General features: G+C 34.4%; 1 protein-coding gene across 11 annotated transcripts in view; it reads right to left on the minus strand.

Moving 5' to 3' along the window:
• Nucleotides 1–13,574, minus strand: part of TRDN (triadin) — a 254,186-nt gene that overhangs the window by 216,348 nt on the left and 24,264 nt on the right. For all 11 annotated transcript variants that reach the window (XM_081140218.1, XM_081140226.1, XM_081140222.1 and 8 more), the window contains exon 2: nucleotides 794–1,003. In XM_081140218.1, the coding sequence (XP_080996344.1) occupies nucleotides 794–1,003 (210 nt within the window). The remainder of the gene's footprint in view (nucleotides 1–793; nucleotides 1,004–13,574) is intronic.

Below are 13,574 nucleotides of genomic sequence, written 5' to 3' on the forward strand. Positions count from 1 at the left end.
GTGATAAGCAAAAACTCATTCAACTATTTATATAATATTTATCAAATGCTTGATTAATTCCTTCCTTCAAGGAATGCACAGTCAATAGAGCATGTGAATGAGAAAATAGATAAATATAATTTTAAAAATACAAAAAGGCTTTGAACAAAGAGATGAACAATATTCTCAGAGATTGAATTGCCATGATGAAAATCTATCTTTCTTCACTTGTGCTATTCCTATTTTACTCCAAAACACATGATATATATAATATCTCATTATAAGTCATTCTGGGAAAATCCTTTTAATATCCTTTATTTTCAGGAACTCAAAATAGGGTGTTTTGGTGGGAGGAGCAAAGAGTTTTTCTGCAAAGAAAGCTTGAAGCCAGATGGTAGGGGGACTTAAAAATACTTTACACTATTTTCCATTTGTCCAAAAGCTTTTCCTTTCATCTTATATTACCTAAAGATTGTAAAAACTAAACATTGCCCTTTATTAATGGTTGATAAAGTTCCAGTTCCAAAACTAAGTATCCACCCAACCTTTTTAATCATTATCTTCATGAAATTGCAACTTTCAGCCTTTGTTCAGCTCTACAAATAAGAAAATATATTTCATCTGAAATCAATGAGTATATCAGTCGAAGGAGAACAGAAGGTAAAAGCAAAGAAGGGAACTAGACTTCAGTGACTAAAAAGCACATTTGCGGGGCGCTTTACTTATCACATTAAGTTGAGGTGAAGGGAAACAAAGCCAGAACTGGGAAGAACATTGTTTATATCAATTTAAAACCAAATTTCATGGATCTTACCTGAAAAGTTTTTGTAATCCACTAAATCAAACATAACAACGGCAACAGCTGACCATGTGATTATCAGAGCAATGACTAGAAGCCAGGCTGCCGGGGAGCTGAATGTGGTCACGATGTCTTCTGTGACTGTCCTCTTCAGCACCTTTCCAGGGGATTTGGGCACAGATCCATTTTTGTTGTCTATAACGGTTGTAGTAGTGGATGCATTTCCTAACCAAACATTCAAAAAGAGGAACTGCAATTTAGAATTCACATCAAATATTAATGACAAGAAGAAAACAATAATAAAGGTTATGCAAGTATATGTAAGTGCTTATACCATTTTCTGTAGCAGAACAACCTCTTTAGTGACAGGGTCATACCTCTCTGCCCACTGCCACATTATCTCTTCCTCAGCATTTACCCTCCTGCCTGAAACCCATATGCTCTGATAATCAGCATTCCTGTATACCAAGTTCCACAAATGGTGCCATCCAGGCCACAAACCTTTCCATCGCCTTAATTCATTTTTGCTTTTCCCTTACCACCTCCTATATCCACTACCATCATGGTCAATGGATTTTTTGGTCAAGTTGATTTTTAATATCTTTTTTCTTTATTTAGGCTCATATGTCAGTTCTGAATGCAAGCAGAAGTATCTCCTCTGGGAGAGAAACAAAATCAGTAATAAAATAGTTTAAGTGGATGAAATTCCTTCTAGCTATCCTGGTTTAACTGCATAACTGACCCTTTTATTGAGGCCATTCATTTTTATTTGTGAAGGAGCACAGAAGATCTAAGAGAACAATGTGGGAAAACCTTATATCTAGTAACTTTTTTATTCCTGCCTTCAAGAGTCTACATGTTCATGAGAGAAAATTGTAAAAATATAAAAAATAGCAAAATAGACAGGCAATCCTTTATAATCTTACCACCCAGAAACAACTAAATACAACTATTTTTAGATGAAAATGGTAAACCTAAGGCCATGTTTTTAAAAGATTAAAAAGCTGATATGGAATGTCAGTATTAAAATGATTTAATTAAAATTTTTAAATGACTTTAGGTAAAAATTCACAATAGTGACTATGAATCTCCTTTCTTTTCTGAAAACTGACATGAATATATATCCCAAGTTCATGAACTCAATTTAGTTGAAATGATAGCAAGGTGGAAAAATACCTTTGAAAACAGACTTCACAGACTGCACTTGAGATGGTGCTCCAAGAAGGAAAAATTAGAAAGAACTCATATCATATCCTCTCATTGATTTTTGTGCCAAATTCCCATCACTTCTAATGGCAGTTCTGAAAACGGATGAATGATAGGAGTGCTTTGAAATGTGATTTAAGACCCAAGTGGGGCTGCAAGTGAATCAAACCTTCGGAATAGTAATTTGCAAGAGAGTAAGTGAATTATAAGTGCTTAGGAGAGGCCCACCTGAAAGTTGATATGTTGCTAATCTCCAGTTTTTTAACTTCTGGAAGGCTTCCTACTACTGCTATATGGAGAACACTGGAAAAATTGCTTTTGCCCTTCTGATTCACTTCAGTGAACTGTGTATTAGAGAGTGTTTCTGTAGACAATATTATATGCACCTGCTTGGTATCTTGAAACTGAAAGAATAAATTTACGGAGATTTGATACAAATTAGTTGAATCCTCATCACATTTTAAAAAGACAGACAATTTTAAAGGAACTAGAATTTCTATATATGTTTTCTTTTCTTGATCAGAAAGTAATGAAAGTTGAGAGTTAAATATGATTTTTTAAATAACCGATTACAAATGTATATAAATTTCAAATTTTATTTCACCTTATAATTCTGCCAACAGTTATGTTACAATATTTTAAATAGATGAAAATAATACAGTAAATGATTTTTACTTTTTTTATATTTTCTTTGTCCTCACATCCTCAAAATTTCCACTTAAGATTTAATGAAGACTCAAAGGTGATAGAAATATATTCTGAGTATCAACTGCAACACCACAAGCAATTTGAAAGTTATCTTGCTTAAAGTAAATTGTGTTGCCTTTGTTAAGAAAACTCACTAAGTTGTACCTTTCATGTTCCATTCAAATTTACTACAGAAGCCACAGAGCCAAGAGGAATAAAATTGAGGGGAAATAAATTGCCTTCTCTGACAGCTGGTCAAGATAAATGCAAAAAACAGTGTGTAATCTGAGATTACTTAATGTTTGAGAAGTCCTTTGAAGATGACAAGAGCTAGTTATTGATATGGCGGGGAAAAGGGGAAGCAATTTGACATGGGTCTTGCTTCTTGAAAGTTGGCGTCTCAGAACAGGAGTAAAGCAGCTAGGATATGGAGCAGTACTTTCCATCCCTGCTTTTTCATTTCATTGCTTTTGATTTCATACAGATTATTCCAATTGCCAGGAAGACAGAATCAGCTTCAAAAGAAGTAGGGATCTGGCTGAAAGGCCTTTTGAGTCTGCTCCGAAGGTAAATTGGACCAAAGACCAGCTTCACAGTCACCTTATGCATGGAAGAATAAATCCTATGCGTCCTGAAAGAAGTAGCTTAACCTCATCATGCCTTATTAATCAGGTGAGGAAACTGCCAAGTGCATTTGCCTATTATTATTCCCATGGGACAATGGCAATACAACCTCTTCCAGGACGTTCAAGGAAAACACCCATATTCTAGAATAATATAAAGTACTGTATCCTCATTACACAAGGGCATTGATTCTGTATTTTGTGTTTCACTAGGAAATGTGGTTTATTGAGTACTCATCCAGTATACTCTTCCTTCAAGAATCAGAGGACAAAGGAGAGAGAGTATATACTATCATAGCATTATAAAAATGTTTTTTAATCCAAAATCGTATTAAGAATCTAATTCCCAATTATAAATAAGAATAATATTTGATATGTTTTTTTAAGTATGCCAAAAAATATGCAGGTAAAATAAAAATTTTGGAGAAACTATTGAAAAGATCTTTTGGCACATGTAGTTGAAAAGTAAAAACTCCATCTTTTAATTCACATATTTTGCCATTCTAGTTTTTGCAGAATGCGTATGTACTGTATACATAGATATCTATGACAACTAAATTATGTTTTTCTACAAGTATCTATAAACTGAATGAAAACAGATTTTCAGAAGCAAAATATATCATGGCAGTTTATAAAAATAAATAATCCTACATATTCTAATTGATAGATGAGAGATAGATATAGATAGCTGATGATAGATAGATGATAGATGACAGATAGATGATAGATGATAGATAGATAGATAGATAGATAGATAGATAGATAGATAGATGATAGATAGATAGATAGAGAGATAGATAGATGATAGATAGATGATAGATAGATAGATAGATATAGATAGATAGATGATAGATAGATGATAGATAGATGATGATAGATAGATAGATGATAGATAGATAGATGATAGATAGATGATAGATAGATAGATAGATAGATAGATAGATAGATGATAGATAGATAGATGATAGGTAGATAGATAGATAGATAGATAGATAGATAGATAGATAGATAGATAGATAGATAGATAGATAGATGATAGAGAGAGAGAGAGAGAGAGAGAGAGAGAGAGAGAGAGAGAGAGAGAGAGATGATAGATAGATAGAAGTTAAGAAATAACCTAGAGTCATTTTTAGAAGAATCCAGATTCTAGGCATATTTTAAAAAAACAAAACAGCAACAGCAACAAAAAAACACTATTCACTTTCAAGGTAAAAATTGCTTTGTTCTCAAACCAGAAACTGGTCCCTTGCCAATTTTAATGAAATCTCTATATTTTCACCTTTCTTCCAGATTTTGCAGGATGTGATCATTGTAATGATAGTTAATAGAATGAGTTGGCCACCTAATCTACCTGCTGAGGTGAAGAGATGTGTACTATTTTGTACATCACTGAGCACTGCTTTCTGCCCACCCTCTCCCTCCACTCTAACAGCATGCGAATGCTGTTTGTAGTGGTGAGACTAGAACAGGAACACTGCCCAATCCCCAGCCATAGGAATGGGCCTTTAAGACAAGCCTGATTATTCACAACACTCCCTCTTGCCTGTGACAGTGAAAGGATGGGGTAATCAGAGACCTCCACATTATTTGTGCAACTGTTGGAGGACATTTTCTTTCTACAAGAGTTGCTAAGCTGGTGGGATCCACCAGTGGCCCTCTAGCCCACCAGTTGGACAGTCTGCTGCAGCACAGAAAGTGGCAGGGTTCAGGTACCACTAGGGAGGTTCATGGATTCAGCTGTGTTTAGTCAGGTTTATCTCTGGATTTTGCAATTACATGACAGTGTAACTAACAACTGCTTTGATTTGGTGGTGTTCGCATTACCAGCCATTAAGAGTTCTAACTGACCTTCTGGCTCCTGCTAGGTAGGAAAATAATTATTTGCCTTCATCTACTGTGTGATGAGGAGTGATCAGCCAGAATGATCAAAATATACAGCTTCTTTTAAAAATCATTTTCACTTTAGAAAGAAAATCTCAAATCTCAAATCTTACTCTTGTTTCTTTAGTGGCTATTTTGTCACGTTTCTTAATGAAAAGATGTGTTTGGGGTTTGCAAGGTGAGTTGCTGACATTGAGGTGCTCTTACTAGAAAGAGTTTGCTCTTGTTCTAGGTCAGTGAGAGGCAGGGACTCCCTCCCTGGTCAGTGGTGCTGCACAGTGGTCTGCTAGCCCACTTTCCAATAGTCCTTACTGTAAGATGTCTCTTCTTGTATTAGCTACTGTAAGCCCAGTCTCCCCTCCCTTTTGAACATTCATTTTCAACTTAGTAACTTATTCTCCATTCAGATACTAGTTTTCCTACAAATAGCAAACTGAATTTAAAGATGAAAAGCAATGATGAGTGCATAACTCAAATTCATTTTTTTGAAACAAAATGCATTGAACTTCTAGCATATTACAGGTAAAATGTATTGTTTTACCAATCTAAAGTGGGAAAGGATTTCCAATGATTTTTTTATATTAAAAAGATTGTTTTATTAAAACTCCACTGCTAAAATCCAACTCCTCTTTCAAGAATCATCTCAAATGTCAACTCCATAATGCTTTCCTTGATCTTTTTAAATGAACACTACTGTTCTTACCTGTGATGCTATAACATTTTCTGATAACACAATGTCACAGATAAGATTATTCTGACTTTTGTGTAGCCCTTTGTCTGTTTTTCAACATGACTCTATGTTGGAAACAAGTCATCTATCCTTTTATAGCACTTAGCAAAACACTTTTTACACAGCGAGGCCCAATAAACACTTACTATAATGTGAAAACTTCATAAATTTTGTTAAAGGAAATCAGCTTTAAAAAGTGTTGTGTTAAATAACCTCAATATTTCTGCATGTAGAAGGGTGTACAGTACATAGTAACCTCTAACCAGGAACGGAAATAAAATATAAAACAAAATATATTTTTATGACATGAGAAAATGTTGAGATGAGAGCTATGTTACTGATGTAAAAGCATACCTGTTCAGGTGCATGTCATAAGTAGTAGGAAGTTTAGCTGGTCAAAACAATTAAGGCTACAACAGAGGAGGAAAGTAGTAGGGTAGAGGAAAAGATATGTAATCTGTTTGACTGAAAAAAAGCATGTACTTGCTAAATAATGTCAATAATTTAGCTGAGACACTTCTTTCCACTGAAACTATTAGAACTAGAATGTCAGATGTTATTAAAGTTGTTAAATCTCTGAAGGTTTTTAAAAAATCTCTGAAAGCTGGGAGAGGTGCCTGCAACCGGATTAGGCAGAACAAATGTACAGATGAATGAGAACGCCGATGATCGACTTACATACGTGTGATGATGCACCGTCTTAGTCAGCTGGGCCTGACATAGCAACATACTACAGACTAGGTGTCTTAAATGACAGAAACTTATTTTTTTCACAATTGTGGAGGCTGGAAGTCTCAGATCAGAGTGCCAGCATGGTAGATTCTGGTAAGGACTCTCTTTCTGGATCACAGATGGTTACCTTCTCATTGTGTCTTTACATGGCAGAGAGAGGGAGATGGGGGGGCGGGGATGCTAGCTAGCTTCCTGGTATCTCTTTTTATAAGGGAATGAATCCCATCATGAGGGCTCTTACCCTCATGACCTCATTTAAACCTAATTATCTCCCAAAGTCCCCATTTCACAAGTACTATCACAATGGGAATTAGGGCATCAACATATGAATGTGGGAGAATATAATTCAGTTCATAGAATGCATATTTCTATTTGATTATTTAAAAACTGCTCAAAATAATATTACTATATATTAAGCTCAATAACCATAGCTATTTTAATAGAGCTATATCTTTCATGTTAAAAAATAAATGAAAACCATGGCCATGATTCCTTACCAGTACATATCCAAGTTGCCTAAATCAAAATGTCAGTGGGCATTACATATAATGGGATAGTTTAGGGATGGAAATTAATCAACAAATCCCATGAAATGACTCTTTCTTTAGTGACAATGATTTTGACAGATTCCATCAGATTTTTGTTTTTTAGGAAAATAATCCATGTTCACTGCATGAACACAAGAAGTCTCATGCAAGAAAATAAGCCACTTTAGGGTCTGTCTGATTTTATGAGATTGAAGTTTGGGGATGGAAACTACAGAAAATCTCTCAAAGTCTATGGATTCAGATTCAGGCAAATAGAAGTTAGACTCTGGTTCTTATCAAATACGATACAAATAAGACAGATATAAGATTCATGAGCTATATTCAGTATCTTTAAAAATTAATTTTATAGTATTTTTTGTATGGGTTGACACATCTTCTTCCTAGACCAAATATACATAAATGAAATACTTCACCTAGCCCCAGTGGGGGGCTAAATTGCCCCATTGACATTGATTCACAAACCCACTGAAATAGAAAAGTCTTGAGTAATGACATGTTATTTCAATTTGGAAAAATAATACTAAACTGAATGCTTCAAAATCATTAGCTTTCCATGATTTGTTGAGTCTAATCTGTGTTTTCACTTTCTTCCTTAAGAATTAATCATCTACAGCTACTTTACCCCACATGGAGTGATAATCCTACCATTGTGGTGTCAACATGGTTTCTACTTTAGTTTCATTAAGAAAGTGTGACAGTCCACCTCCTAAAAAAACACACAACATATTCATATTTTTTCATGTAAATGTATTCAGTAATAATAAGGACTTCATGTAAAGCGTCTGATTAAAATTTTACTCATAAAAGGATGGATTTCTCACATTGCCATCAGCTACTTCCAGGAAATTTAAGAAAATACAAGAACTTAAAACCTATTTTTTTTAATTTGCTCTCTGGATAACTTCTTAGGCAAGTGTTTATGAATCAACCTAGTTTACTTTTTGATATATTTTAATGTAAAGAAAATTAGACCTGCATTTTCTATTTATAAGGATGTTTCCACTCATTTATTGGGAAAGCTGTGATAATTCAAATACTTGATATTTTTCATATGTATGTGGGTATGAACAAGGATGCTTGAGGGACATTAAGGAGGGACATGGCTAATTTTGAGTATTCCAGGAGCTTCTGAAATAAAAATACAAATTAGAATGAAATATCCCATTTTTGTGCATCTGTAATTATTAGTAATATGAATTGATACTTTCTATAGTTACTCCAAAATTAATGCTATTGCCATAATTGGATTGAAAACAGATCCATTAATTTTTTTTATCTCTAATACAGTAAAATATTTAAGAATTTTAGTGAGGAAAAAATATACTTAGAATCAGGCACCACTGTAATAAGATATTGTTATATTTTGTTTAACTTGAACCCAAATCTTTATTAAGCTATTTGTTTAGAACAGATCAAAATAGTGTAGTTCAAATCTTCATCTTTTTAAATTGAGTTCACATATTCCATGAAGAGTATACTCATATTGCATGAAGAAAATGCAGCCTGAAGATGTAGAGAGAGATTAGATTTCCTGTGTGTGTGTGCTTTTTAATCATTTATTCCATAGGGGAAAAAGCAGCTTCCTGTGCCTTTCAAAGGACTTCTAAATGAGCAGAAATCTCCTTTATGCATTTCTGAAAAGAACATGAATGTATCCATGCCCATATTTTAAAAATGCAGGCAATTAGGTAAACACAAATAATACTTTATACAAATCTTTCCTCTAAGGAGTTCACAGAGTTTTACAAACAGCTGAGAAAGCAGCGCACATCTATAGAGCCAGGCACATTCTCTACTCCTCTTTGACACAAGACAAGGAGTTAAGGAGAACAGTTTTCTGAAGTCTATTCATTATCGGAGTTTTCAAAGTATTGTGTGGTGCTTAGTCACTAACATTTTCATTCTCTGAACTAACTGTTTGTCTAAACAGGCCTAAAATTGGTCTTAAATTTTATGTGAGGAAGATGCCACTCATTGGCAACTAATAAAAGGCTTCTTCTCTGGGCAATCACAGTTCTGATACAAAACAATTTTTAAAAGAAAAATATAAACAAAATGAGGAATGACTAAACTTTTTTCATCTAGCCCTTTCACTAGGCAATTTTTACTGGGCAGAAGAGCAATCATTTTATCCTCAGCACCTCAAGGAGGAAGGAATAAATAGAAAATTAGGCCCTAGTGTCCTAATAACCTCCTTGGCATTTACTGTGAGGTGGACTATGCTTTGGTATTCATGCTGCCCACTGGGAGAGAGGAGCAACCTTCCTCAGAGGCAGTGCAGGGTTCTCTCTAGGCGTTGGGATGGTCAGTATTACATGGAACAGTGAAATTCTTTATCCTATCATTTCAAATTTCTTCTACGAATAGGATTTTACCATTGACAGGCTCATATTTCTGACATTTAGGTTGCTCAGAGCAGTTATTTTCATGGGGTGAGCATTTTCATAAGCTTTATTTAACTAAGCGTATTCAAGCATTACAACTGCATTAGTATCACCACGCCACAGAGGATTCAGTAAAATAAGCTTTAGAAAATTGTGGTTGCCCTAAAGCATGTGTTTTTTAGAAACTACTAAGCAGTCATCCTTTGAATAACATAGCTCTAGAGTTCTCTGTAAGATATTTGCCGTCCAATATCTATTCCTATCTTAGAAGAAGAGAAATGAGAAACGGTTTAGGGATTATTTTTCTCATCTTTAAAAAAATCACTTTCCTTTTTCATTTTATAACAAAAGGAAAACATTAAATATTCAAATTTGTATATTAAACCCTTTGGTTCAATATCAGAGAAGGTTCTTTAAAGATGCCATCAATTCTTTTCCACATCTTACTTCTGATTAAATATGCCTCTTGTAAAAGATGCTACGTATCATAAAAAAAAATCAGATCATAAAAAAAGTTTAAGGCAGTTTTCAGGAGAAAAGCATAATTGTTAATATTCTAGTCCACAAAGGGATTATAATTATATTGCTTTAGGCATACATAGCATCCCTGTTCCAGGGAAACTAAAAATTATTATACAAGCCAGAAATTTTGAAGAGATATATGTGTGTGTGTGTATATATATGTGTGTGTGTGTGTGTATATATATAAAATCCCTGGGAAAAACTCAGTCATTCCAGAAGACACAGTGACTCAGAAAGAACATTTGCATGAAAATGAAGGACATCATATGAGTGAGGTTTGTCAAAATAAAGTAGAGGAAAGTTAGTTTGGCATTTGGCAAAAAGTTAAACACTGTAACAGTTTTCTAGGGCTGTCATAACAAAGAACCACAAACTGGATGACTTGAACAAAAGAAATGTATTGCTTCAAAGTCCTAAAAGCCAAAAGTCAAATTTAAGGTGTTGGTAGGGCTGGTTCCTTCTGAGGGCCTCAGGGAAAGATCTGTTCTAGGCCCCCACCCTGGCTTTTAGATGGCTGTCTTCATGTGCATGTGGCATTCTCATCATGTGCATGTCTATCTTCAACTTTCCCTGTTCTGTACACACTAGTCAGATTGCATTAGCGCCCCGGCTTTTAACCTAATTTTAACTTGACTATCTTTGTAAAGACCCCATCTCCAAATAAGGTCACACTCAGAGGTACAGATAGTTCGGACTTCAAAGTGAATGGGGGGCAGGTCTTGGGGGCACACAACTCAACCCCTGAATAATATTATATGGTCTCTTCACCATACCATAAAATTATCTTTTAAGCGTTAAGTTAAATTTATTCTAAGAACATTATTAATAACTTCTGAAAAATGAAAATTTGAATTAATCCAATTGTTGAGGAAATTTGGGAGTCTAAAAGTAAAAAGGTAACTTGAGACTGGGAAATTATTCAAGCAATGGCTTTTGGTAGTAACGCTCTTGATGATTTTCCTTCTGTAGTAGAATAAGGCTGATTGGGGGACTTCATGGGTGTCACCTCATCTGTTTGCAAAACAGTCAGTCTCTGCAAATGTAAATCATGTATGGCCTCTCCCTACAATGACCAAGTCCAATTGAAAATGAAAGCATGTGATAATCTTCAAGGAAAACCGTAGTGCTCAGTAAATATAAAGGAATGTTCCCCATAGCAAAGTCCTAGGTGTAAATTTTAGATTAAAAGTATATATATATATATATATATGAATTGTGTGTATTTTAAAATACATATGTGCACATAAGCACATAAACACAGTAGGTTAGTGAGGCACATGCCACAACCAATTTTAATGAAATAATAGAATACCAAAATTTAAAGTAACTGCAATTAGGTCAGATTTTAACACAGCTACATGTCCAAATTATTCATTCTTTCACTGAATTGAATGATCAGATTGTTTTAAACAGGTAATTAACATTTAAATAATCCTATTTTGTAGCCTTATTAACTTATAAACTATAATGTAAAGACCACATAAATCAACATTTATGAATGTTTTTGTTTTCAGAGAAATTTTTATTATTGGTTGTAGCTTTTGTATAATTTAATTATGTCATAAAAAAACTAATGATTGCTAAATTAAAATATTTACAATAAAAATGTTTCTCTAAAGGAAATCTGCTTCCTTCACTTATCCCAGAAAAAGAAAAATTCTAATAATTAAGAAATGCCTAAAGCATGAATGTTATTAAACAGATGAAATCCTGGCTGTAGTATTTGTTGATTAATCCTAAGAAAATATACTCAACAAAATCTCCTTTCCTCAGCACTTATAATGCAAGGGTCATTTTAGGGCTAATAAATAACCTAAAAGTTATAATGTAAAATACCAAGATTTGAACATATAGTTTAATATTATTTGGATAACATATTTTTAGTGTTAAAACAAACAAACAAGCACTTCAATTTATTAATCACACCTGAAGAATTCTCAGTTGCCAAATGATCAAATCTCATTCTCTGGCAAGAAGGCCAGATAACTGAAACAAAAATAAACAAACAAAACTAAGTCTAGAATATGGTTCCAGCCCAGACTATGCCTCTGTGATACAGAAACAACACTAGGCTAGGCTGTCTGTATTAACCGCAATTTCTTATTCATAAAATAATGACCATGTTTGAATCCGTGGACTCCATAGTACCACTGAAATGCATGGTACAGAAAAACAGCAACATTTCTTGGTGTCCTGCCCATTGTTTCACATCAAACAGAATAATCTATAAAATCTGACTCTTAATTATGTAAAGCAGGACATTTTAATGAAATCACATTAATTTATTCCATTGTTCATTTGTACTTTTCATAGATCTTATGAATAAAAGTCTTTTTAAAAACTCATTATTCTTGTAGTGTCCCCTATTAAAGAGTATTTTATTATTTTTCATATAGCACCTTCTATAGTCACATCCTCCTCAGAGGATGACCTAAAGCAAGCTATTAGTGACTGGGACAAAAATCAATTTGCCCTGCAATGGATCCTGATGAAAGACTGAATAGGTACTAAGTGAACTTTCCATAAATAGATTTGTAAACCTAAATGAGAAATTAAAACGTAGTCAAGTATTCTTTTTTATCTTCTCTTAAAAATGGCTTTTGTTCTTTGGAAAGGAAAGGGTAATCAGAAAAGACCTTGTCAGATTGTTTTTTTTAAAGATATTAAGATTATGTCACAGGTTAAGTGGCAAAAATTTGGGGAAGGAGCAGTACACTGGGAGCTAGAGTAGGACTAATTGATGGACTTCGTGAGTGTCGCCTTACCTGTCTTCAAGCCAGTCAGCCTCTGCAAATGTAAATCAGGGACTGCCCCACCCTCCCTACAAGACCAAGACCAATTGAATATGAAAGCATGTGATGTTGTTCTTGGAAAACTATAGTGTTCAGTAAGCACCAGTAAGAGAATCAATCTTCCAGTTAACAAAGTCTTGGGTGCAATAAAAGTGCTATTATGCAGGTAACACAAAACCAGCAGATCTTGTAACTGACACCTCCACCTTTGAGGCTCTGTTATCTACTAAGACCTAACTGTAACAATGACAAAAACCACCAGTATAAAGGCTGCCACCAAGTCTTAGGCAACCCCAGCTTTCAATATTCATCCCTTTAAACGAAATACTCCAGTAAACCCCAAATCTCTGTTAGACCAGGGACACACTGTGTCCTCTCCCTCTGCTGTGACTGTGAGTTGTCTGCAGCCTAACTCTGAAACAACTTCACATTGTCCATCTTGCCCCTTACTCCCTCTTAAGGATTCAATTTTACTGGAACATAACCACACCCATTCATTTATGTGTTGTCTTGTCTGTTTATGTTTTCCTAACAAAGTAGCAGCGTTGAGCAGTTGCAGCCTAGACCATATATCCCACCACATCTAAAATATTTATTCTCTCCAGCCCTTTACAGAAATAGTTTGCCGATCCTGCTCTTTGAGTCCAGAAAAGTAACTGACAAAGCAGGAATTTATATATATACACACACT

Source organism: Miniopterus schreibersii (assembly GCF_964146895.1).
Source record: "Miniopterus schreibersii genome assembly, chromosome: 6".
Classification (NCBI taxonomy): domain Eukaryota; kingdom Metazoa; phylum Chordata; class Mammalia; order Chiroptera; family Miniopteridae; genus Miniopterus; species Miniopterus schreibersii.